Here is a 27901-nt window from a genome sequence, read left to right as displayed (position 1 = left end):
AGTATACTGAAGAACGTTGTGTAGAAGGACGACAGTGTAGACTATTTTTGTTGTTGTTGAAAACGAGTGAAGATATGATGGTGAATACACCACAGCCTGTAGTAATTGTTTGCTGCCAGACAAAAGATACCCTGTGTTAAGGTAGATTTTGTTGTAGATTGTGTTCATTAGGACTCAAGGATTTTGAATCTGAAGACTTACGTACTGGCGCCAGAAGACCTGCTCTCCCAGGTTCCCCTTGAGACTGTGTAGGGATCTGATCATTGTTTTTTTATTATTTTTTATTATTGGTAGTTCAGTTTTTTGGGGAATCCTGACTCCACCCTGCATAGTTGGTGGCGGGATGCACTTTCAATTGTGTGATCGCCAATATACCATAGAAGAAGAAGGCCCACCAATCATACGATTTTGCAAGACAAATCTGCTGTTCAAGGGTGTTAGTCTACTGTACGTAATTTTTCGAAAATTTTACAGACGTTCAAATCATCTCCCTTAGCGGGTACAGCACTACCACTATGCGATATGCATTCCACGGTAAGCATGTGCAATGCGCAACGCACGGATTTTTAAAAACTCAGACGCTACGTTTCTAGACACTCTTGAACGAGCCCTCTGATCACGTGCTTTTTAGAGCGTCAACCAAAATGGCGAGTCACAGTGAGAGTTCTGAAAGCACTTTGAGAAAAAGACGCGTCGAAACAAAGAAGACAACAACGACACATTCAGATGACAACACCCCAAATAATGAAGAGGACACTTGCAAAGCAAAGAAGCAAGAATTGGTTACATTGCAAACCGGGACTTACTGGCTCACTCGAATTGTGCTTCTACGTTCCATTGCTTTCATCTACTGTAAGTTCTAGTGTGATATTCTGACAATGTAGCGAGTTATGATGCACTGGCTCCATTATAACTTAGCTTCCAGACCATTGCGTAGGCTATATTATTCTCGTCAGTTTTCATGTGTGTATTGTATGGTGGTAGTTGGAGTTAAAACCAATTTAATGTTCAAGTAGACATGGACACATCGTTCACATTACCATTTACCAAGAAACATAGCAATTGTTCTCCTGTCACATTCTTAAATGAACCAGACAGTTCGTTCTAGTACTCATAAACCTATCTTTATTCACCTCACACTTCCTCCACCTCTCTCCCCCTGTAGTCATTGCATTCACTGTTGCCTACAACCAGAATAAACAGCTGATAGGAGAGCGAGGCCTCTTGCCCTGTAAGGATTACCTTCTCAGTGTGAAGCGCTATGTGGGGGGAAAGATCGATATGTCTGCCTTCGCCTACACTCCCTCTATCCTGTGGTTCCTGGACTGGACGGACATGGATGCCAACCTGGATGGCATTGCCCTGGTGGGGATGGCGCTGTCAGGCTTTGTGTTGCTGACTGGCACTGCCAACATGATCATCATGGCCATGCTGTGGGTGCTCTACCATTCTCTCGTCAGTGTGGGGCAGATCTGGTGAGTGATGGGTTGGAAAAACACCACATGAGGTTGGTTGCACCTTAATTGGGGAGGACGGGCTTGTGGTAATGGCTGTAGCGGAATCTGTGGAACTGTATCAAATACGGCAAACGCATGTGGTTGATTCCATTCCATTTGCTCCGTTCCAGCCATCATTATGAGCTGTCCTCCCTTCAGCAACATCCACTGGTATACACACCCCCACACACATACTGCTGTCTATGTTCCATGTGTGTGGTAGGGTGTAGTTTAGAGGTCGACCGATTAATCGGAATGGCTAATTAATTAGGGTATTTTTGGACACCGATTTGGCCGATTTAAAAATGAGTATATATATATATATATATATATATATATATATATATATATATATATATATATATATATATATATATATATATATATATATATATATATATATATTAATTACACCTTTATTTAACTAGGCAAGTCAGTTAAGAACACAGTCTTATTTTCAATGAACGGTGGGTCAACTGCCTTGTTCAGGGGCAGAACGACAGATTTTTACCGTGCCAGCTCAGGGATTCAATCTTGCAACCTTACACTTAACTAGTCCAACGCTCTAACCACCTGCTTTACATTGCACTTGCACGAGGAGCCTGTCTGTTACGCGAATGCAGTAAGAAGCCAAGGTAAGTTGATAGCTAGCATTAAACTTATCTTATAAAAAACAATCAATCAATCATCACTAGTTAACTACACATGGTTGATATTACTAGTTTATATACCGTGTCCTGCGTTGCATATAATCGATGCGGTGCTCATTCTCGAAATAGGACTGTCGTTGCGCCAACGTGTACTTAACGATAAACATCAATGCCTTTCTTAATCAATACACAAGTATATATTTTTAAACCTGCATATTTAGTTAATATTGCCTGCTAACATGAATTTATTTTAACTAGGGAAATGGTGTCACTTCTCTTGCAACAGAGTCAGGGTATATGCAGCAGTTTGGGCCGCCTGGCTTGTTGCGAACTGTGTGAAGACTATTTCTTCCTAACAAAGACAGCCAACTTCGCCAAACGGGAGATGATTTAACAAAAGCCCATTTGCGAAAAAGCACAATCGTTGCACGAATGTACCTAACCATAATCATCAATACCTTTCTTAAAATCAATACACAGAAGTATATATTTTTAAACCTGCATATTTAGCAAAAGGAAAGGTTAGCAGGCAATATTAACTAGTTGAAATTGTGTCACTTCTCTTGCGTTCATTGCACGCAGAGTCAGGGTATATGCAACCGTTTGGGCCGCCTGGCTCTTTGCGAACTAATTTGCCAGAATTTTATGTAATTATGACATGACATTGAAGGTTGTGCGACGTAACAGGAATATTTAGACTTATGGATGCCCACCCGTTAGATAAAATGCGTAACGGTTCCGTATTTCACTGAAAGAATAAACGTTTTGTTTTCGAGATGATAGTTTCCGGATTTGACCATATTAATGACCTAAGGCTCGTATTTCTGTGTGTTATAATGTTATAATTAAGTCTATGATTTGATAGAGTAGTCTTTGAGTGGTGGTAGGCAGCAGCAGGCTCGTAAGCATTCATTCAAACAGCACTTTCGTGCGTTTTACCAGCAGCTCTTCGTAATGCTTCAAGCATTGATCTGTTTATGACTTCAAGCCTATCAACTCCTGAGATTAGGCTGGTGTCACCGATGTGAAATGGCTAGCTAGTTAGCAGGGTGCGCGCTAATAGCATTTCAAATTCCTATAACTACAACCTAAAACTTCTTACCTGGGAATATTGAAGACTCATGTTAAAAGGAACCACCCGCTTTCATATGTTCTCATGTTCTGAGCAAGGAACTTAAACGTTAGCTTTCTTACATGGCACATATTGCACTTTTACTTCAACACTTTTTTTTTGTTGCATTATTTAAACCAAATTGAACATGTTTCGTTATTTATTTGAGGCTAAATTGATTTTATTGATGTATTATATTCAGTTCAAATAAGTGTTCATTCAGTATTGTTAAAATTGTCGTTATTGCAAATACATTTTAAAAAATCGTCCGATTAATCGTTATTTGCTTTTTTTGGTCCTCCAATAATCGGTATCGGCATTGAAAAATCATAATTGGTCGACCTCTAGTGTAGTTTACAGGGTTGTGGGGGGGGGGGGGGGGCAGTAGTGAGTGAGAGAACATGTTGATGGGGCATCTGTGTTATGGCTCGAAGATAGGTCAGTCTCAATCTTTGGGAGGGATGGACTGTACAACGGTGAGAGACAGACAAAACACATGACTGTTTTCCCTCATTCTCTCAGCTCTGTTGAAGTTCTTTGTGTCTCTGAAGAGGGTAGACAATTCCTTAAGACATTTTCAAAATTGTTCACCATCTGCTTATGTTCTGAATGAAAAATGTGGATTTGGAGACATCAAGGCCATCATGCCAACAGTGATTCAGTTAGCTGATTAGGCTTAAAGGGATCATTATTGGTATGTCCTGCTTTTTAGTCCAGTGTGTTTTAATAGGAATAAGTCAATTTATTTATCAACACTATTCAGGTTTCATCTTTATAAACTTCTGACACATGTCATTTGATATGTACGATTGTGGGTACAGTATTGCAATTTTTGTAAGTGCTTGGTACAGAATGTAGATTAGGCCAACTCTCTAATCTGATAAAAATATATATTTTTAAGCTGATCTATTTTATTTTTTCCTCTCCTTACAGGTATTCGTTTGGTAAGTTAACTGCTTACATTCAATTACATTTGTAAGACTACAACATCCATCTGGGACCGGTTCCCCGATAGCGATGGAACTTAGGCTTGTGTTATTTTGTGATATTATTCCATGTGTTATTTTTTTTATTTTCTACATTGTAGAATAATAATGAAGACATCAAAACTATGAAATAACACATGGAATCATGTAGTAATCAAAAACGTGTTAAAACAAATGCAAAAATATTTTATATTGTTCAGTCGCCACCCTTTGCCTTTTACAGCTTTGCACACTCTTGGCATTCTCCAGCATCACTTGGGATACTTTTCCAACTGTCTTGAAGGAGTTCCCACATATGCCAATCACTTGTTGGCTGCTTTTCCTTCACTCTGCGGTTGGGTTGAGGTCAGGTGATTGTGGCGGCCAGGTCATCTGATTCAGCACTCCATCACTCTCCTTTTTGGTCAAATAGCCCTTACACAGCCTGGAGGTGTGTTGGGTCATTGTCCTGTTGAAAACAAATGATACTCCCACTAAGTGCAAACCAGATGGGATGGTGTTTCACTGCAGAATGCTGTGGTAGCTATGCTGGTTAAGTGTGCCTTGAATTCTAAATAAATCAGTGGCACCATCACACCACCTCCATGTTTTACGGTCGGAACCACACATGCAGAGATAATCTGTTCACCTACTCTGCGTTTCACAAAAACACAGTGGTTGGAACCAAAAATCTCACATTTGGACTCATCAGACCAAAGGAGATATTTCCACCGGTCTAATATCCATTGCTTGAGTTTCTTGGCCCAAGCAAGTCTTCTTATTATTGATGTCCTTTTAATAGTGGTTTCTTTGCAGCCTTCAATAGATCATGAAGGCTTGATTCACGCAGTCTCCTCTGAACAGTTGATGTTGACGTGTCTGTTACTTGAACTCCGTGAAGCATTTATTTGGGCTGCAATTTCTCAGGCTGGCAACTGTAATGAATTTATCCTCTGCAGCACAGGTAACTCTGGGTCTTCCTTTCCTGTGGCGGTCCTCATGAGAGCCAGTTTCATCACAGTGCTTGAAGGTTTTTGCAACTGCACTTGAAGAAACTTTCAAAGTTCTTGAAATGTTCCGCATTGACAGACCTTCATGTCTTAAAGTAATGATGGACTGTCGTTTCTTTTTGCTTATTTGAGCTGTTCTTGCCATAATATGGACTTGGTCTTACCAAATAAGGGTATATTATGTAAACCAACCCTATCTTGTCACAACACAACTAATTGGCTCAAACGCATTGAGGACAGAAATTCCACAAATTAACTTTCAACACCTGTTAATTGAAATGCATTCCATCTGACTACTTCATGAAGCTGGTTGAGAGAATGCCAAGAGTGTGCAAAGCTATCATCAAGGCAAAGGTTGGCTACTTTGAAGAATCTCAATAAAATATATTTTGATTAGTTTAACACTTTTTTTGTTAACTCCTTGATTCCATATGTTATTTCATAGTTCTGATGTCTTCACTATTATTCTACAATGTACAAATAAAACCCTTTTGAATGAGTAGGTTTGTCCCAACTTTTGACTTGTTCCGTTCTCCCCATTTTTGTGAAATGCAATTGGTAGTTAGTCTTGTCCCATCATTGCAACTCCCGTACGGACTCGGGAGAGACAAAGGTTGTGAGCCATGCGTCCTCCAAAACACGACCCTGCCTAGCCGCACTGCTTCTTGACACACTGCTTGCTTAACCCGGAAGCCAGCCGCACCAATGTGTCGGAGGAAACACTGTCCAGCTGGCGATCGTGTTAGCGCGCATGCGCCCGGCCCACCACAGAATTCGCTAGAACTCGAAGGGACAAGGACTTCCTGGCTGCTCAAACCCTCCCCTTACCCGGACGACACTGGGCCAATCGTCAATTCTGATAGGATTGCAAGAAAGTCAGCACTGCTCTCGGATCAGCTTTCTCTATTTGAATCATACCTTTTTAATAGGAATTGTTCCACAATACTCGGCTCCTAGACTTAGCGAGATTATCTCCTATGTATTATGGCTGCAAATATTGAGGCAGCTCGGCTAATGGCTATCCCATAATAGTGCACAAAATCACAGATTTGGCACAGGTAATTTTGCAAGCCAATGCTAACTAAAGTTAGCGCAATGACTGGAAGTCTATGGGTATCTGTTAGCAATGGAAGGCCATGTGTTTAGCATGCTAGCTGATACCCATAGACTTCCAGTCATTGTGCTAATATTAGTTAGCAAATGCACCAGCGCTTGTTAGCAACTGTCTTCAAACTGCATGCAGAGACCCCATCCCTGGGTCGCTCCTCTTTTCAGTTTGCTGCAGCGACTGGAGCGAGCTGCAAAAAACTCTGATACTTAATTGTTTCATCTCCATCTCTTCAGTCATAGACTCAATCATGGACACTTACTGACAGTTGTGATTGCTTCGCGTGATGTATTGTTGTCTCTACCTTCTTGCCCTTTGCTGTTGTCTGTGCCTATTGTTTGTATCATGTTTTGTGCTGCTGCAATGTTGTGCTTTTTTTTTTTTTATCCCTGCTCCTTCCCTGCAGGAGGCCTTTAGCTAGGTCGTTATTGTAAATAAGAATTTGTTCTTAACTGACTTGCCTCGTTAAAAAAAGAAGAGACAAATGGTATCCACGAGTTCATCGAACTCTGGGGAAGTAAATAAAGGACCTTGTTGTCAAAACCCCAAAATATCCCTTTAAAATTAATTGATTTCAAAATGATTGAAATAGATAGGCCCATGTAGCCTATCCTGTATTTATTTTGTTTATGCAGTCATCTCTAGTTTTTATTTGAAATATCTTTCTGTCCTTCACTTATTTGTAACAGTTGCAAAGACACTGGCAACTGTGAAGGCCTATTTGCAGTCAACAATTAATTATATTATCGGCAGTCACAGAAACATATAAACAGCTTGATTCTATGTTTATAGGTCTTCTTTGTATAAAGTGACGCAGAAAGGCAAAAAAAGCACCTCTAACGACACATTTAGCTGTCCGACAAGTGGTCTGAGGAAGCCGGGAAATAACAAGTAGGTCTTGCGTAACTGGTTTTGTGAAACTGCTCAGATTTAATGATGCTCGATGAAGGTTCTAACGATGAATCAAATCAAATTCTATTGGTCACATGCACATGGTTAGCAGGTGTTATTGCGAGTGTTCGCGAAATGCTTGTGCTTCTAGTTCTGACAGTGCAGTAATATCTAACAAGTAATCGAACAATTCCACAACTACCTTATACACACACGTGTGAAGGGATGGAATAACAATACGTACATATAAATATATGGATGAGCGATGGCCGAGCACCATAGGCAAGATGCAGTATATACATATGAGATGAGTATTGTAAGATATGTGAACATTATTAAAGTGGCATTATTTAAAATGCCTAGGGATCCATTTATTAAAGTGGCCAATGAATGGAGTCTGTATGTAGGCAGCAGCCTTTGTGTTAGTGATGGCTGTTTAACAGTCTGATGGCCTTGCGATAGAAGCTGTTAAAAAAAAAAAAACTTAGCCTTACCATGCTTTTGAGAAACCTGGACCTAAGATTTGTAACGGCCTGCTCTTTGTCACTCTACAACCTAGCCCTTATCTAACCTTCCCACAACCACCACTGAGCCCTTGTTATCCCCTTTGATGAAGCGATCACATTCAGCTCAGATGTGTTAATATGATTTGGGTCATAGTCATAGGTTTGGGATGATTACATTTCAATACATAATCTCATCATCGCTCTGGCGATGGTCATCAACACTCGGCTGACATGGTTTAATGCCCCTAACTAGTCTCTCTTGGCGAGTTGGCCTATTGGCATAGAGATCAGAGTCAGTGTATCATGCCACCCAAAACCCCATTATCCTCAGACCTCAGTAAACATCTGGCCCTGGATGGGCCTGTCTGTATTCAAAATGTGTCTCAGAGTAGGAGCGCTGATATAGGATCAGTTTTGCCTTTTACAGTAGATCATAATGAATATTATTATATGGACAGAGAGCACCTAATCCAAGATCAGCACTGCCCAGGGTTAGCAGATGTGGCTGGTTCAGCTTCAGCTGGTGTTTTGTTGCCTCAGCAGGATTCCTCACTTTGTCATCACGATAACTCAATTCAATCAGACTTGAGTCCAATCTAATCACTGCAGGGCTGAGTGTAAGTAGTTCTGGATGTAGGGCGCTAGTTCAGATAAGAACCCAGATCAATTTGACCTCACTGATTGGTTAATGACACTTTGGAGTGAAAGACTCCAGTTGGATGTCTGTGGTCAGGTTTTGGGGTCTTTTTTTCCCTTTCTCCTTTCTTTTACCCTCGCTCATTATACAGATGACTCGTTTATCAAAGAAATCTAACACTGTAGAGATGGTGTTTAAATTAAAACAAAACCAAGAATAAATGTATTTCCTCCTTCTTTAGTCCTAAGACTGTTCAACTACATACTGTACTCTGTGTCCCTCTATCTCTCTTTCTCTTCATCTTTGTCATTATCTCTGTTTGCATGTCCACTGGGCGAAGGCTACAAAGACTGCCTTTGTTAGGAGGGGCGAACAGGCCAACAGCTGCACAGATCACACTGGATCTCTCTGAGGAGAGACGGGAGCAGGTGGGCCTTCACTGGGAGCCCTCTGCTGCATTCACATCAGGCCAGTCTGTGGAATTAGATTGACTGACGTGTTTGTATTATACATGGGTGCGTGGACACTCGCACACCCATGACGGCACACGTGCACTACCTCTGAACCGTTTCACTTTACATTTATGAACAAGCCTGCAGTGATTGGCCATCGGGACATATGCACATAGCAAGAGGAGGTTATCTGTGGTCATCATTGTAGAATGACAGATAGAGATCGTTCCAGAACAGTGATGTTTGCATAGACAGACCGATAACTGGCCCTAATTCACTTATACAATTACAGCTGTCCATATTTTGGTTATTCAAAGCATCTCCGGCTGCTCTTCTTGCTTTGACTGTAAGTAATGCTTCAGAATGGTGAGGGCAGCTCTTGAGTATTTAAACAAAATCTCCCCAGCCTTAACTTTTTGACTTTCCCTACTTCATCACAGATGTGGTAACTGAATAGCTCCCCTGATGTATGTATCCATGCAGCATTCGCACGCTGAGAGATGTGGTCACACTTGTCCTTTAGCAGTCGCCTTTGCTCTCCATATATCCCACGTCTTCATCTCTCCTGCCCCTTAGTCATCTCATTCCATATCATGGTCCCTCTTATTATCCATCCTTACTCAAACACTTGGACTGTCACTCTATATTCTCCCCACATCTGCTTGACTATTCGTCATGCCCCTGTCCTTTTTCTGAAACCCCTGTCTCCTGTTCTCCGTCTCCCTGACGTCCTTTCTCTGAACGTTTGCTCTGTCTCTCTCGCTCTCTCTGTTTCTCCTCCCCTGTTTCTCTCTCTCCCGTTTCCTCTCACTTCTCCCTCTGTCTTCAGGTTGGGAAAGTCAGTTGTTGGAGACAGGCTTCTTGGGGATCTTCCTGTGTCCTGTGTGGAGTCTGTCCCAGGTGCCCCCTCGCTGCCCCCCCTCGCTAATCTCCATCTGGACCTTCCGCTGGCTCATCGTTCGCATCATGCTGGGCGCTGTGAGTGACACACACACACATCTATCACACTGACACTGAATTCACCTCATAGTCTGTGGAAGAAAACACAGGTGGAATTTTCCTGTGTTTATAAGAAAAGTGTTTACTGGGCTTAGACTCTTCTCTATAGTCAAAACAAAACACCATCCCTAAGAAAAACAGACGTTGTAAATGCAAATATGGAACCAGTCAGTCAGGCAACTTGTCTCTCTTTTATGGTTTAGTGGAGAGGGAACACCCAACCCAACACTGTTGTCTTTTAAAACGTGGGGGTTGGAACCTGCCACAATGCCCAAAGTGTTTTTTCAATTAGGCCCATAAAGAGGACGGAGCAACGAGGGAGCTATATGTTCATTCAGCTTACCCCAGTGCCAAGAGTATGATTGACTTTAAGTGCTTACAACTGTACAAGACCCTCTTGTCATTTCCCCTAGACACAAAGTCATTACAACACATTTATTCAAAACAGAAAAGCACTTTAGGTCCCCTCAGACACGGCTGAGGCTTAACCAATAAGCAGCTTTTTAATCACGGGGTAATCATGATTTTTATTGTGGTCGGGGCAGCTAGGTCACTTTTTTTCTCTCTCTAATTGAAAGCATATCGTTTAGAAAATTGACTCAGTTTGATTTTTGGATGACATTAGGTTAATGTTTTTAAAGCTTTTTAGGAAATTTTTGTCATGTCTTAAGTTCCTTAGATTGACACTGGCAGTGTAAATACAAAGCATTATAAATCTGTTAAAAAAGCCATGCTACATTCACTCAGTGTTTGTCATGTAAGTGTTGGCTAGACTAGGTCAGGGTAATCTATCCCTTGGTCTGTGGTTGACCACTGTTAGAGTGCTATTGAGAACCCCTTTAAGTGAGGGGGACGTAGCCAGTAAACTTGGAAGGGACCCTAAGGAGGAAAACTTTGTCCTGACTGGTTTCATGTTCGGATTCTGAAAGCATCAGTTTATGACCCAATTCAAAGATTTTATTTCTCAATGTCCACTTTCTGTTTTTATCCAATCTTGATTTGCGTATGCTGTCAGATTATGTCAAAATGGTTGAATAACGGTGCTATTGAGGACATCACATTTTCTGCTTTGCTAATTTCCCTCAGCAGATTCATCTAAACAGATTCTCTCTTTTGAGTGACTTTACAAGTCAGGCCCTTCTTCACATGTTAAAAATATCCTTTCTGGCAGCCCACTTCTTTCTCTTACCCTGTTCCTCAATGGTTCCTCTGCTTTTGCTTTCCTGACCTAAGCTGCGTGTGCATACACACCTCCTTTCATTATCCAGGCTGTTAGCATCAGAGGGTAAGTCCAGGCGGTTTGCTAAGTGGTGCTAATGGGATCTGATTCACAGGGCAGTGTCAGCGTTTAAGCTGTGAAATACAATCATGGTAATCAGGGTGCTGGTGTGGTGCCCCATGATTGGGTGTGGTAGAGGTTAGACCTTGCCAGTAAACTAGCTGTCTCACAGCCTTTGCACGAGGTACCACATCTCACACTCCTGCAGGAGGAACGGTAGGCCTAGTAGAAAGAGTGCACCAGGTCATGATGGAGAGCATCTCCCCATGCTCCTGTTTTTGAAGAAGTCCAGTAAAACCATAATACAGTAAAGTGCTTGTCTGGTTGGACTGTATCATTCCCCTTTGGGGGGGATCACTTTGCGAGGAAGTGTCTCCTGCAGGCTGTTTGTTGGTTTGGCCCGTATCCATGTTGTTGAGTTTTGAGGTTGGCCCTGGCCCCAATTGGCCTCGGAGTTCTCTATTGTCTCGAAGACTGTTGATGGGACTTGGGACATTGTTGGTAGGGGGAGCTACGCATAAAACAATCATTGTTTTCCAGTATTGGGAATTACCGATGGTGAGAGGTCAACGTAGCATAAAAAGTTGACACAGAATAAAAGACTCACTGTAATGTAGTTGATTGCATCCTGCGTAGAAACATGTTAATGTTTGAAGGTTTCTGGGAATGTTTAACGCCTTCCTGTTTAGGCGGTTGGCAGGGGCATCGAGGCGTACCTTTAGGCAGCTGGCAGGGGTGATCGGATTTAGGACGTCCCTTGGCCCCACTCTCTGGTCAAGCCCAGAGCCACGTCACTCTTTTTCATTTGCTGTAGTCAGAATGAACCCCTGATGCCAAATGAAAGTTTTCTCTTTTTGGGGGAGAGATAAATATACTACATGTAAGTATATAGGCTTTTTCCCTTTGTAGGGAAATGAATGCTGGCTTGATCCAGTGTGCAACTGGTTACTGACTGTCTTTGGATGTCAATGGCTGCCAGTGGGAGAAAGTGGTGTTGATGATTGTTTCTGTGGTTCTTACACTGATGATTGGTTATCACTGAGTGAATTCCGTTTTTTGGAAGTATCATCACTGTAGGAAGCATAGTAAAAGAAAATCGAAACCAAACCCCTAACCCAATCGTCTTTCTTGTATGTGACAGTTATCAGCCGTACAGTACATACATTACCGTATCATGTCGTCTAGCAGGGAGTCTGTCTGTTTTTACGACTGTCCCGGGTCGACCTGCTTTTTCTAGGTCTGGGTAGTGCTAATGACATCCTCAGGGCCTGCTTACCTCAGCCGGCCCAGCCTCTCTCTCTACTCTCTTTCTACTCAGTCCCTGACTTACAGGCTTCCAAACCAGCCACGACATTTTCACCACTCACTCTCCTTGCCACCATACCCTACTTTTATTGTCGGGAGTCTGCATAAATCTCTGCGCGGCACCCAAACAGGAAATAGACGGACTTGCTCGTTGTCGTTTGCACATTTGCGAAGGGCTCCAGCCAACGTGCACCTGGACTTATGTGGTTCGGTGTGGATGGATGGAGCCCAGTGCTGTGGAACAAAACGCTCAAATGGTGTTTTATTGGAGTCGCATGCATCGACTCAATTTGTCATGGCCAGGATTTTCTTTTAATGGTGGCTGACAAATTTCATGGGATAATGGCTGCCTGCACCCAACCACTCACTGTTTTTATGCCTGTTGACAAAGTAGAACTATTCTCATATTTTCTGTTGTGGTGTTAACACAAAGCACTACTTCAGTGACAACTGAATATCGTTAAAGGCCTTTCCGTTAAACGATTGTCAAAATGGCCTCCCTAATAACTTTGCAGTCGCACCACCTAGGTTCTCTGGAGAATGGGAAACTGGCCTACTCCGTGGCCTGAATATGGGACAATGGGAATTGTAGTTGATTATACGTGGCCAAGACAGACTAGTGCTTTAAGCTGTTGTGTACATTTTGATTCTGGGTTTTTCCCTCTATACATGTGTCGTATGAAGATTCTTTCCCATGCTCTTTCATTTCGAAGGGCCGTTTTGATATAGTTTCCTGCAGAAATCATAATACCTTATATCGAACGTTACGGTTTGCCAATCCAAGGCATCCAAGGCCGTCTTCCAGTCTGTCTCATTCAACCCCTGGCTTAAACTGCAGTTGATGTTGCATGGCAGTGAGTTATTACCCCGTAAGAACTGTTAATATTCTCCAAGTCTTTAATTCTTCTCTTTTGGCTCTGTGTTGGAGGAATAGAACACAACACAGAACAACACTATTAGTCATGTACACCAGAAGCACATCTGCTAGCACTTAAATATAATATTCACAATGTCCCTCCGTCGCTGCAGGTAGTAAACAATCCTGTTTGAAATGGCATTAGGACAGCAGGCGAGTGGCATAAACAGACAACTACATTTATCCTGGTTAAGTTTATAGCCCAGCTGATAGGTGGAGGGGGGGGATCATTTTCAAATGAATGGAATCACATTTTTCAAGAGAAAGTACATTCCCGGCGCGCTGATTAGATTATCTGTAATGTTGTAGATGCAAGAATGCTCGCTGATAAATAGCAAAAGTAACCTATGAATTAGGCGTCCACTGTCAGCGAGCGCAGCTACCCCTCCCCGTGTCCCTCCAAACCTCTCTCCCTGCTCCCCCAGGGATATATCAGCCTGCAATATAGACCCTGATTTCACCAATCAGCGTCTATTGCATTAGTGGAGAGGGACAGAGAGACCTTTAGCACTGGTCTGTGTGGTGCATGAGACCATTGAGGAGAGAACCTATGCTCTGACTGAGCCGTGTGTGTGGCTGCAGGTACTGGTAACTGCATTGGTTCATAGGTTTGTGCAAAGAGCAGATAGAGGTGTGGCTTTGAGTTCTCTGGGGCATCCAAAGAGGAAACAAGTCGGAAAACGAGTGAAGACTACTTCTCCCCCTTGACTGTTTTCTGAGTCAGTCGTAATGTTCTGAAGCTCATTTGAAAGTAATGGATCGCTAACCAGCTTTTAATTCCATTTTTCCCGCTTGTCTTTTATCAGTGCTGCTTTTTATTTCCTAGAATTGGAGATTAAATCCGAGCCAGATAGCTTAGTCACAGCCCACATCAGCTGTTGTCCTTCCTCATTTTTCTCTTAATTTTGTTCATGCTTCATTTAATATGATTACGCACATTAAATCCAGCTTCATATCCGTCAATGCATCCCTCTCTCGCTCAACAGAAATCCCTCGCTCTCTCGGGTCATTCAGTTGCTTTGGTAGAGTCAGAGAATTTGAATACTCATTTTTAGCAGACGCTGTTATCCAGAGCGACTTACAGTAAGTAGTGAGTGCAGACATTTTCATACTGGTCCCCCGTGGGAATCGAACCCACAATCCATGCTACACCAACTGAGCCACACAGGACACGATACCAGTCTTAAGAAACCAGTCTTCCTGTCTCTTATTGTTTTGTTTGTGAATATCATGGAGGCCTTATACATACATACATACATACATACATACATACATACATACAGTGCCTTGCGAAAGTATTCGGCCCCCTTGAACTTTGTGACCTTTTGCCACATTTCAGGCTTCAAACAAAGATATAAAACTGTATTTTTTTGTGAAGAATCAACAACAAGTGGGACACAATCATGAAGTGGAATGACATTTATTGGATATTTCAAACTTTTTTAACAAATCAAAAACGGATAAATTGGGCGTGCAAAATTATTCAGCCCCCTTAAGTTAATACTTTGTAGCGCCACCTTTTGCTGCGATTACAGCTGTAAGTCGTTTGGGGTATTTCTCTATCAGTTTTGCACATCGAGAGACTGACATTTTTTCCCATTCCTCCTTGCAAAACAGCTCGAGCTCAGTGAGGTTGGATGGAGAGCATTTGTGAACAGTAGTTTTCAGTTCTTTCCACAGATTCTCGATTGGATTCAGGTCTGGACTTTGACTTGGCCATTCTAACACCTGGATATGTTTATTTTTGAACCATTCCATTGTAGATTTTGCTTTATGTTTTGGATCGTTGTCTTGTTGGAAGACAAATCTCCGTCCCAGTCTCAGGTCTTTTGCAGACTCCATCAGGTTTTCTTCCAGAATGGTCCTGTATTTGGCTCCATCCATCTTCCCATCAATTTTAACCATCTTCCCTGTCCCTGCTGAAGAAAAGCAGGCCCAAACCATGATGCTGCCACCACCATGTTTGACAGTGGGGATGGTGTGTTCAGCTGTGTTGCTTTTACGCCAAACATAACGTTTTGCATTGTTGCCAAAAAGTTCAATTTTGGTTTCATCTGACCAGAGCACCTTCTTCCACATGTTTGGTGTGTCTCCCAGGTGGCTTGTGGCAAACTTTAAACTACACTTTTTATGGATATCTTTAAGAAATGGCTTTCTTCTTGCCACTCTTCAATAAAGGCCAGATTTGTGCAATATACGACTGATTGTTGTCCTATGGACAGAGTCTCCCACCTCAGCTGTAGATCTCTGCAGTTCATCCAGAGTGATCATGGGCCTCTTGGCTGCATCTCTGATCAGTCTTCTCCTTGTATGAGCTGAAAGTTTATGGTAGATTTGCAGTGGTCTGATACTCCTTCCATTTCAATATTATCGCTTGCACAGTGCTCCTTGGGATGTTTAAAGCTTGGGAAATCTTTTTGTATCCAAATCCGGCTTTAAACTTCTTCACAACAGTATCTCGGACCTGCCTGGTGTGTTCCTTGTTCTTCATGATGCTCTCTGCGCTTTTAACGGACCTCTGAGACTATCACAGTGCAGGTGCATTTATACGGAGACTTGATTACACACAGGTGGATTGTATTTATCATCATTAGTCATTTAGGTCAACATTGGATCATTCAGAGATCCTCACTGAACTTCTGGAGAGAGTTTGCTGCACTGAAAGTAAAGGGGCTGAATAATTTTGCACGCCCAATTTTTCAGTTTTTGATTTGTTAAAAAAGTTTGAAATATCCAATAAATGTCGTTCCACTTCATGATTGTGTCCCACTTGTTGTTGATTCTTCACAAAAAAATACAGTTTTATATCTTTATGTTTGAAGCCTGAAATGTGGCAAAAGGTTGCAAAGTTCAAGGGGGCCGAATACTTTCGCAAGGCACTGTACATACATACATACATACATACATACATACATACATACATACATACATACATACATACATACATACAGTGGGGCAAAAAAGTATTAAGTCAGCCACCAATTGTGCAAGTTCTTCCACTTAAAAAGATGAGGCCTGTAATTTTCATCATAGGTACACTTCAACTATGACAGACAAAATGAGGGAAAAAAATCCAGAAAATCACATTGTAGGATCTTTAATGAATTTATTTGCAAATTATGGTGGAAAATAAGTATTTGGTCACCTACAAACAAGCAAGATTTCTGGCTCTCACAGACCTGTAACTTCTTCTTTAAGAGGCTTCTCTGTCCTCCACTCGTTACCTGTATTAATGGCACCTGTTTGAACTTGTTATCAAAGACACCTGTACACAACCTCAAACAGTCTCACTCCAAACTCCACTATGGCCAAGACCAAAGAGCTGTCAAAGGACATCAGAAACAAAATTGTAGACCTGCACCAGGCTGGGAAGACTGAATCTTCAATAGGTAAATAGCTTGGTTTGAAGAAATCAACTGTGGGAGCAATTATTAGGAAATGGGAGACATACAAGACCACTGATAATCTCCCTTGATCTGGGGCTCCACGCAAGATCTCACCCCGTGGGGTCAAAATGATCACAAGAACGGTGAGCAAAAATCCCAGAACCACACGGGGGGACCTAGTGAATGACCTGCAGAGAGCTGGGACCAAAGTAACAAAGCCTACCATCAGTAACACACTACGCCGCCAGGGACTCAAATCCTTCAGTGCCAGACATGTCCCCCTGCTTAAGCCAGTACATGTCCAGGCCCGTCTGAAGTTTGCTAGATAGCATTTGGATGATCCAGAAGAAGATTGGGAGAATGTCATATGGTCAGATGAAACCAAAATAGAATTTTGTTGTGTTTGGAGGACAAAGAATGCAGAGTTGCATCCAAAGAACACCATACCTACTGTGAAGCATGGGGGTGGAAACATCATGCTTTGAGGCTGTTTTTCTGCAAAGGGACCAGGACGACTGATCCGTGTAAAGGAAAGAATGAATGGGGCCATGTATCGTGAGATTTTGAGTGAAAACCTCCTTACATCAGCAAGGGCATTGAAGATGAAACGTGGCTGGGTCTTTCAGCATGACAATGATCCCAAACACACCGCCCGGGCAACGAAGGAGTGGCTTCGTAAGAAGTATTTCAAGGTCCTGGAGTGGCCTAGCCAGTCTCCAGATCTCAACCCCATAGAAAATCTTTGGAGGGAGTTGAAAGTCCGTGTTGCCCAGCAACAGCCCCAAAACATCACTGCTCTAGAGGAGATCTGCATGGGGGAATGGGCCAAAATACCAGCAACAGTGTGTGAAAACCTTGTGAAGACTTACAGAAAACGTTTGACCTCTGTCATTGCCAACAAAGGGTATATAACAAAGTATTGAGAAACTTTTGTTATTGACCAAATACTTATTTTCCACCATAATTTGCAAATAAATTCATTAAAAATCCTACAATGTGATTTTCTGGATTTTTTTCCCTTATTTTGTCTGTCATAGTTGACGGGTACCTATGATGAAAATTACAGGCCTCTCATCTTTTTAAGTGGGAGAACTTGCACAATCGGTGGCTGACTAAATACTTTTTTGCCCCACTGTACATACAGTGCTTTTGGAAAGTATTCAGACCCCTTGAGTTTTTCCACATTTTGTTACGTTACAGCCTTATTCTAAAATTAATTAAATAAAAACAAATCTTTATCAATCTACACACCATACCCCATAATGACAAAGCTAAAACATGTTTTTAGACATTTTGCAAAGTTATTAAACATTTTAAAAAAACAAATACCTTATTTGCATAACTATTCGGACCCTTTGCTATGAGACTTGAGCTCAGGTGGATCCTGTTTCCATTGTTCTTCCTTGAGATGTTTCTACAACTTGATTGGAGTCCATCTGTGGTAAATTCAATTGATTGGACATCATTTGGAAAGGCACACACCTGTCTATATAAGGACCCACAGTTGACAGTGCATGTCAGATCAAAAGCCAAGCCCTGAGGTTGAAGGAATTGTCCATAGAGCTCCGAGACAGGATTGTGTCGAGGCACAGATCTAGGGAAGGGTACCAAAACAATTCTGCAGCATTGAAGGTCCTCAATAACACCGTAAGAAGTCTGGAACCACCAAGACTCTTCCTAGAGCTGGTTGTCTGGCCAAACTGAGCAATCGGGGGAGAAGGGTCAGGGAGGTGACCAAGAACCCGATGGTCACTCTGACAGAGCTCCAGAGTTCCCCTGTGGCGATGGGAGAACCTTCCAGAAGGACAACCATCTATGCAATCAGGCCTTTTATGGTAGAGTGGCCAGATGGAAGCCACTCCTCAGTAAAAGGCACATGACAGCCCGCTTGGAGTTTGCCAAAAGGCACCTACAGACTCTCAGACCATGAGAAACAAGATTCTCTGGTCTGATGAAACCAAGATTGAACTCTTTGGCCTGAACGCCAAGCGTCACATCTGGGGTTATCCTGCCACCATCTTTACGGTGGTGGTGGCAGCATGGTGGTGGCAGCATCATGCTGTGGGGATGTTTTTCAGTCAGGATCGAGGAAAAGATGAATGGAGCAAAGTAAAGAGTGATCCTTGATTAAAAAGAAACTGCTCCAGACCTCAGACTGGGGCGACGGTTCACCTTCCAACGACCCTAAGCACACAGCCAAGACAACGGAGTGGCTTCGGGACAAGTGAATGTTCTTGAGTGGCCCCGCCAGAGCCTGAATTTGAACCTGAATGAACATCTCTGGAGAGACCTGAAAAATAGCTGTGCAGCAACGCTCCCCATCCAACCTGACAGAGCTTGAGGATCTGCAGAGAAGAATAGGAGAAACTCCCAAATACAGGTGTGCCAAGCTTGTAGCGTCATATCCAAGAAGACTCGAGGCTGTAATCACTGCAAAGGTGCTTCAACAAAGTACTGAGTAAAGAGTCTGAATACTTATGTAAATGTCATTTTTCACTGTTATTTTTTATAAATTGGCAAACATTTCTAAAAACCTGTTTTTGCTTTGTCATTATGGGGTATTGTGTGTAGATTTGAGAGGGGGGAATCAATTTTAGAATAAGGCTGTAACTTAACAAAATGTGGAAAAAGTCATTGGGGTCTGAATTCTTTCCGAATGTATATTATTTATTTTGATTGACCTGTAGGGGCAACTTCACCATGTGCCTTAACACTAAGCTTAGAACGAGGAGTAGTATATTAGAAACGACTACAGACCCACAGAGCTGCTACTAGGAGCTGTTCAAGTGGACAAGACACAGTAAAGTTACTGAGCTCCTCTATGGCCTTGTCTTCATCTAGCCGGCGACATAAACACACACACAGTGATGGTGTGACCTGTGATGTAAAGTCCCGTTGTACCTCAACAGACGCATAGCGGAATGAATGAAAGTGGAAATTATATTGCAGTAATTAAATCTTCCTTTCCTCTCCTCTTTGCAATACAACAAACGTTCTCTTCATTTGTACAGGCAGACAATACTGCAACTTATACCAGGCTTGAATGGAGACAGTTTATTCAATCACAACAAATAGATTTTTGCCTTGGCTGTTTACAAATGTTTATTCTGCCAGAATTGACGAGCAGAAAGAGCCTTTATGCAACAAACGGGTTGTTTTACATGATACTTGTTTGAGTGCCTCTGTGAGTAGCTATGCTCTCACCATTAGCTAGCCATTGGCGATTCAGAGTTAACCGCTAGCTAGCGTGCTAGTGCTAGCTAGGTACCAACAGAAGTAATATGCTACTTTGGCCATCATGAGGGAGATTGGTTGAATATGGAGTCACTCTTATCTAATGTACATACAAACTGTATCATACCAACCCACATCTTTTAATCCTTCAGAATTGTGATTGTTAGCACACCACCCTACTGTCATGGTTCATATTGAATGATCACTGATTTTATATGGTGTATTGACATGGTAGTCGGCCTGAAGTTCTGGTTTCATGGTAATTTAGATGTTAAATTAGATACAGAATCTACAGATTTTAATAGACTGTTGGTCAATTGGAGCAGGACATGTCATTTCTGTATGTCCCAATGATATGCTCTCCACAAACCTCACAAACTAACACACCTGGACAGAACCACTGGCCAAGGGGCTGGTGAAGTTGGAGGGTCCCATTTTTAAGTCTGCACCATGAAAATGTCACCTTGAGTTGAGCTGAATGATTGACATGTCGTTGTCTTCTCTACAGGGGCTGATAAAGATCAGAGGGGACCGCTGCTGGAGGGACCTGACGTGCATGGACTACCACTACGAGGTGCGTGTGCGTTCAGTGCAATACAGTTCCTTCAATCCTTGTCTGCTCCTGTCTGGCTGGCCATGGACACACCAGTGCTTCCCCAAGCTAGATATTATCCTTAGGCGGAGCTCCCCAGGCTAAACAATAAGCTTACACATAGACCTAAAAGTTAAATTGAAACTGAGGCAATGGTTTAAGTCTTGGTCCTGGATAAGAAATACTACTTCTGTTTACTTAATGTGTGACGATACATTTCTTAGCATATGATAGGACATTGGGAGCCACTGTCTGCCACAACGGCTGCTAGACAAGCCTCATGTTGGGTTTTCTCCATAGGAAGGGAGAACACAGCTGTGTCATCTCCAGGCTATAACCCACACAGCTGGGAGATGAGACGGCATGGAGCATTTTGTCTAATGACAGAGACCAGGAATACACCACGTCTCCCTGGAGTCTGACTGACTATGGCTTTTTATGGCCTTGAAAAAGTCCCTGAACGGTCTACTGTCCTTAGGCTGGACTGTACTGATGCATACATACTGTACTGACATGCTCTGTCTGGGTAGAACTTACTCTCAGATCTAGGATCAGCTTCCCCTCACCAAATCCCTAACCTTAACCATCAAGGGGACGACACATTAAACTGACCTTGGATCAATGTTCAGGGGCGACTTCATCCCACTATTGACACCAGGAATCTCTCTTCCTTGTATAGTAGGTTAACTTCACTGTACAGGTTTTAACATATGACAAACCCATTCTTAGTCTGTTAGCCCTGTCCGGCACGGCTCCTCTTTGCTCTGTTCGCCTGCTGGGTGGATTTCCCATTAAATGGGAAACATGGTTATTTTCTTTGGTCAATACGACTCCTCATTCATTTCTTTATGCCCGCCATTTTAAGAGCCTGCTTTTAGCAAGTTATAGGCCATAAAGATTCATGATGATATAAGGAGGAGACCCGTTGAACTGATTTGAGGTTAATTAGAGTTAACTCTGTGTTCAATGGCCTAATTTGCTGCCTTGTAAGGGGGACAGACGGGGTGGGTGAAACATTGAACAGACATTAAAATGTCTTAACTGGTCAAGCATGGCTTCTAATTCGTGGCCACGATTTTCTGTTTTCTGTTCCTTATTTGAGGGTTAGTGTTTGTTTTTGTGTGTTTGTCCATGTGTTTTTAAGTGGGTAAGTGTGTCCATGTTAATTTGTGTCATGTACCTTTTGTGTCCATGTTAATTTGTCACTCCTCTACCCTATCAGTATTGTCATAATTGTTGCCTTGAAATTTTACCTCAACACTTATGTCCAAATATGCCCACAACCTCCCTTATTCCAGGCTGCTTTTGTCTTGGGGGTTCCTAGGTGAGAGGTGTGGAGGGATGCCTGGCACCTCACCATACCACCTTCCTCTCTAAACCCTGTTAACTAAAAGGGTCTGTGGACCATCACGCCTATCTGAGAGAGTCTGCTGAGAAACAGGGGACTCATTCAGGCCCATTGAGCCTCCTGTTACAGATCCATCAGACTACATTATGTCAGCATTGTTAAGGCCTCACGTGGAGGCTAATGGGTTTCTAGCAACAGTGGTGGTCAGCCATGTGAACCTGTATGGATCAGAGACTAAATGAACGCCTTGTAGAATTTGACAAAAATAGTTTTAAAAATAAATAAATAAAGGAAGCATTCCAATAGTGTTTGTGTTCAACCTGGATGTCCATGTTGTTTAACTTGGGGTTATGGAAAAGCATATATGGGATCCTGAAGACTGACTCAGTACCTCCATGCAGGCTAACGGGCCCATATCCCCATCTAAACATTGACCTGCCAGCTCCTAACCTGTCAACACCCCCAGGGGTAAAGCGGATTTACATTTCACCCCCCCCCCCCACCAGCCACCTAACACCCCCTACCCCCTCTACCGGAAGCCAAGGGCGCCAGGTAAGGTTTGCCTGCCCCCCCTTGACGCTGACACACTGCTCCCTTTCAGCCTCCAATCTCTCAAAACTCACGGCAGGGCCACACAGCGCAATGCATCATGGGCAAGAAGACTGCAGAAGCTATGTGAGGCTGGCTGAGGGGGGTTGGTGGGTGTTGTTTTGTTAGTTTGTTTGCTGTATGTTTGGGGTTGCAGGCTTGGTGCCCTCGGCTGTCTGGGGGTGTGGTCTCTCTCACTCTCCAGCCCTGTCTGGTTCTGCTCTGAAAGAGCTCTCTCAGGACATGTCTAAAATAGGCAGTAGCTTGACTTAGCTCTGGAAACCTTCCTGAAGGTGTGGTGTTATAATTGTACACGTTTCCACACGCCATTCTGTCCCATGGTTTTATGCCAAAACAATGAGGGGGAACTTTTTATATATAGCTATTTTACATTTAAGATCAGCTACATTTCATGTTTGGCACAAGGTGTCATTTGGGCAGTCATTGTAGCCAGTGGGAAAGCTGGTGGGGATGTTAAGTTATACAGTATCTCCCTGCCATTCATCGCCATGCAAATGCAGTCATTGGAGGGACACCATGTAAATCCATGCAAACATAGAGGTCATGCAGTGTTATGTGATGAGCTGTGCTTTCATTAGCTTATCCTTAACATTACATGCAAAAACACACCTTAAGTCATTGCCGTAGCATGAGTGTTATCTTTCGTTTGCCTCTTTCTATCCCTCTGTCATTGCTCATATTTGAGTATCGATATGGTTATTTTAAAACTAAGACAAATGGCTTTTTCCTTGACCTGGAAGTACTCATGTTGTGGTTGTGCTCTCCCTGGGTCAGTGTCTGGTCCTCTGGGTCATCCCAGTTCTGTGGTTGAGACTGGAAGGATGTGGTGGGTTAGGTGGCCCCAAAATAAGGAGTGAAGGTACTGACTCCCCTCTCTAATGCGATCTCTGGAGATGCACTGTGTGGTTATCAACAGTACAATTCTGTGGTGTGTGTGTCTGACAAACTGCCAGTGCCTGCCTGTCTCCGTCTGTCTGTTTTCATTCTGTTTCTCCCTCCAGACTCAGCCGGTGCCAAACCCCATGTCATACTATATGCACCAATCCCCATGGTGGTTCCATCGCTTCGAGGTTCTGTCCAATCACTTCATCGAGCTCATCGTCCCTCTCTTCACCTTCCTGGGGCGACGCATGTGCATGGTCAACGGGACGCTGCAGATAGTGTTCCAGGTGAGATGACAGTAGAAAGGCTAGGATTTTGGGAGGGCAACTGATCCTAGATCTGTGCCAAATAATAAGAATACCTGGAGTAGCTCTGTTGTCACATTGCCACCTAGTGGAACCATTGGTGCACGACAGCAGTTTTATGGCAACTGCAGTCATCAGTTTGATGAATGGAGTGTTATTCAGAGCCAGCTATAATTGAATGAATACAGGAAATCAGGACTTTCCCCGCTGCAGCCCGCTGCACTATGATGAACTATTAGCCAAAGCAGATGATCCTCATCAGTCATATCATGCTATCTTTCTGGCAGTACCTTTTGGAGGAATCTAAATACCACTCCTCATCCTTTCTCCCCATCTACTCTCTTTCCTCATCCTCTCGCCTCTGTTTCTCCTCTCGCCTCTGTTTCTCCTCTCCCCTCTTTCTCATCCTCTCCCCTCTTTCTCATCCTCTCCCCTCTTTCTCATCCTCTCCCCTCTTTCTCCTCCTCTCCCCTCTCTCTCCTCCTCTCCTCTCTGTTTCTCCTCCTCTCCCCTCTCCTCCCTCTTCTAGGTGACTCTGATAGTGAGTGGGAACCTGAGCTTCCTCAATTGGCTGACCATAATTCCCAGTTTGGCCTGTTTTGATGATGCCTCTCTGGGGTTCCTGTTCTCGTCTGGCCGAGGGGCCAAGCAAGCCGTACTGAACCTCCAGGCTGAGGAGGCAGCAGGATGGACCCCCAAACCCACCAGGGGTACCTACTAAACATACATGATTTCTCCTAAAGTAGTTAGAGCCCACACACCATAGAAATAGATAATTCTATTTCTATCTTCATTCCCTCACAACCTACACCCCTCTCTGCCCAGACCCAACTTTACAAATTAAGTAATCGATACAGACAGGGCTATGGTATTGTGGGTATTCTCCTGGATTTCTGGTTATTTATTTTCAGCCAGTTGGCGTTAGAGGCCCTGCTATCCTTTCTGGGTGTTTTATGATTGGGACTAATGATGGCAGGCAGAGAGAGGGAGAAGAGGTATTGCATCAGCCTTCAACATGACTACCGCTCCACTGGGTAGGCCTGACTGATGTCTCTACCAGCCACACTGTGTGTGTATGGATTCCCCCTTCCCATGTGCTTGGCTTAGCTTTGTGTGTGTTTACAACCCCAAAGAGCAGTCATTGAGTGGGTCCACATGAGCACCCTACCCCTCTCCACCTTCTCCACTCCCCACCCTCCAATCCCAATCTCCAACACACACACCTGGCTGTAGGCACATCTGGAGCGGGCTAGCAGGCTATAGGGCCTTGACAGATGGTAGACAACACCAGGGTGCTGGCAGGGGGTATTAGGCATTACTAATCACACATTACCAATGTGACTGGATGCCTAGCAGTTGGCACATGAACATAAAGGAAAGAGTTTACGATTTGGACGCGATGGGAGGAGTGTGGATTACTACTGGGACAGCTGAGGAAAGGGAGGAGGGAATGGAACGAGAGCGAGAGACAGCTGGAGATGATGTGGAAGAGGGTGATGGAGAGAGAGGAAGAGAGAAAGTGAGGAAGGAATGCCCATGTGGTGTGTTAGAGCAGGCATAGGCTCTAGCTAATTGGTCTCCCAGGAATCGCTAATGGCTTTAGTTTTATGCTGGGTAATATATCTGCTAAGTGGCCCTAACATTCTCTACCTGCACCATGGCTGCTTTTTTGAATTTTTGGGGGTCATAAAAGTCCATTATTTAAGTCAAACAACAGGTATAGTTCTGATGGATGGTTTTAACATGCGTGGGACTGGTTGACGGGTTGGCATTTCAATCCGAGACAGGTCGTGGGGATTTGGAGCTGTCAGCTCCTCCAGTTGTCAGTGGCTAAATGCCTCATGACCTCATAGGCTAAGCCCCTCTCTCTGGCTACTGCCAGAGGGATCTTGAGTTCCACAGACAGGCAGACAAACACACACACAGGCACACACACTTCCTCTTTTTTTCACCTCTTCTCCATCCTAGGTATGCTTTTTCGTCGAGTGGTGAATGTGGCTCTGGGCGTTCTGATTGGCTACCTGAGCGTTCCTGTAGTGCTGAACCTGCTGAGCTCCAAACAGGTGATGAACACGTCTTTTGACCCGCTCCGCATCGTCAACACCTACGGGGCCTTCGGCAGGTATCCTTCTCTTCCTCTCATTCTATTTCAACACTTTCTATATCTTTTGACCCGCTCCGCATCGTCAACACCTACGGAGCCTTCGGCAGGTATCCTTCTCTTCCTCTCATTCTATTTCAACACTTTCTATGTCTCTCCACTTGATCAGTCCAAATTGCCACATCCTCTCATTCTATTCTTCTCTGGTCCTCTCCTTTTCTCTACTCTCTGCCATTCTTTTTAACTTTCCCTCCCTCCTCCTCCTCCCCCCCCCCCTCTGTTCAGTATCACTAAGGAGCGGACTGAGGTGATTCTGCAGGGTACTATGAATGAGGACCCTAAGGACCCAGAGGCTGTGTGGGAGGAGTACCAGTTCCTGTGTAAGCCAGGGGAGCTGACCCGACGCCCCTGCCTAATTTCCCCCTACCACTACAGGCTCGACTGGCTCATGTGGTTCGCTGCCTTCCAGGTACAGTCTGAGTCCGGGACTCAGCAAAGACCTTTGATCTACAGTACCCGGCTCCAAGTTGACATATACGAATCAGGGATTCTGTTTAATTTGTTTTACTGTTTGTTGGTTTTGTGGGAAAATCCTGCCTTGGATGTGAGCTGACTAACTCTGTGTAAAGTCTGGACCCAGAACTACCTGCTCTGAGTAATTCCCTCTGTCTATTCTCAACTCTTGCTACAGCTCTCTCAGGTGTAGTTCTGGCCAGAGACTCGGCCGTGTGGCGCGCTGTTTTATTGTCCCCTTCTCAGGGCATAGGGTTTCCTGCTGGTTTACATCCAGAACCAAGAAAATCCCAGTCAGACATTTTGGCAAGAGAGGGAAGGTTTATGATGTTGCAGATCAGCTCACAAGTTTGGAATGGTAGACTGCTTCAGATTGAGGGCTTTGTTCGACATGACAGTTGATCCTTCATTCAAATGTCCCCTGTTTTTCTCTCTTCTTCAGAACACCCTCTTTCTCCATGTATTTAACCCTCCTTCTCTCTTTCTCCCTCTCTCCCAGACCTATGAGCAGAGTGAGTGGGTGATCCACATAGCAGGCAGACTGTTAGCCAACGACACATCAATCCTTTCACTGATGGAATACAACCCCTTCCAGGGCAGAGACAACCCCAGGTACACTTACACTGACTAACACAGAGGAGACTGGTAGCCCTTATTTTTAAAGCCAATATACTATGTATTCCACCACAGGATTGTCCATGATAAAAACATAAGATGGCATGAATCAGTTTGATACATACTGTGTGAGTTTATTTAGTACGTATATTTAATTTGTTTAAAATGGCCAGAAGTTGCCATTGGAGACAGCTGCATTGAAGGCGTAACCGATCTCAGCAGTGTTGTGCTGAAGCAGAGTGGAACTGGAAGGTTGTGTGTGGGTGTGTCCTGCGTTATAATACGTGCAAGCCTCACATTCTCTTAAATGAAAATATAAATAAATAAAGAATCCTTGTCCTCCAGCCCCCTCTAGTGGAATGTTTCCTCTCGATATGAAATGTCTTTGTATTCTCTCTGTCACACTAACCATTCCCCCCCACCCCCCTCTTCCTTCCCCAGGTGGGTCCGAGGAGAACACTTCAAGTATAGGTTCACCCTGCCTGGCAGTGGTCCCCAGGGGAAATGGTGGGTGAGGAAACGTATTGGAGCCTACTTCCCCGCTGTGGATCTGGTCGCTCTCAGAGGATACTTTAAGTCCCGGAATTGGCCCCATCCTGACCTTTGACCTACCGTATGACCAATCACACTAATGTATTCAATGAGCGATGGATGCCTGAGACACCGAGGTATCTCTCCCCCTTATAATTTGGGATCAAATATGCTCTGAAAGCAAACATGTTGACATGAGTACCCTGATATCGGGGAATTTGTGCCATTCTGAAAAAATGGTTAGATTTTTTTTGTTCCTCTATGTTGCCTGTCTTCAGAATGTCATGTTGCCATCTGCTGTTTGCACTAAAGAATGACCAATCCTTCCTGTGAAAAGGGATATGCCACTCTGCCACAATAGGAGAGTTAAGGGGATGACAGTCCATGTTGGGCTCACATCGCCAGACAGACTGTACACACATTGTGTCTTTTGAAAATAAAAGGTCTATTTTGGAACAAA

General features: G+C 43.6%; 1 protein-coding gene across 1 annotated transcript; it reads left to right on the top strand.

Annotated features, from left to right (window-relative positions):
* The first annotated feature begins 302 nt into the window (after positions 1 to 302).
* On the top strand, positions 303 to 27901 carry lmf1 (lipase maturation factor 1). Its single transcript, XM_021564922.2, has 11 exons — positions 303 to 852; positions 1166 to 1475; positions 4191 to 4201; positions 9656 to 9804; positions 20454 to 20519; positions 23496 to 23663; positions 24211 to 24391; positions 25650 to 25803; positions 26068 to 26251; positions 26795 to 26907; positions 27352 to 27901. The coding sequence occupies exons 1-11, from the start codon at positions 645 to 647 to the stop codon at positions 27515 to 27517; spliced, it is 1710 nt and encodes a 569-aa protein (XP_021420597.2). The 5' UTR covers positions 303 to 644; the 3' UTR covers positions 27518 to 27901.

Source organism: Oncorhynchus mykiss, chromosome 16 (assembly GCF_013265735.2).
Source record: "Oncorhynchus mykiss isolate Arlee chromosome 16, USDA_OmykA_1.1, whole genome shotgun sequence".
NCBI lineage: Eukaryota > Metazoa > Chordata > Actinopteri > Salmoniformes > Salmonidae > Oncorhynchus > Oncorhynchus mykiss.
This window is presented reverse-complemented; position numbering and strand designations above follow the sequence as displayed.

Coding starts and splice junctions, on each gene's coding strand:
- lmf1 (XM_021564922.2), top strand. CDS start 645: ATGGCGAGTCACAGTGAGAGTTCTGAAAGCACTTTGAGAAAAAGACGC. Junction 9,805..20,453: donor TTCGCATCATGCTGGGCGCT/GTGAGTGACACA, acceptor TCTTCTCTACAG/GGGCTGATAAAGATCAGAGG. Junction 20,520..23,495: donor GCATGGACTACCACTACGAG/GTGCGTGTGCGT, acceptor TTCTCCCTCCAG/ACTCAGCCGGTGCCAAACCC.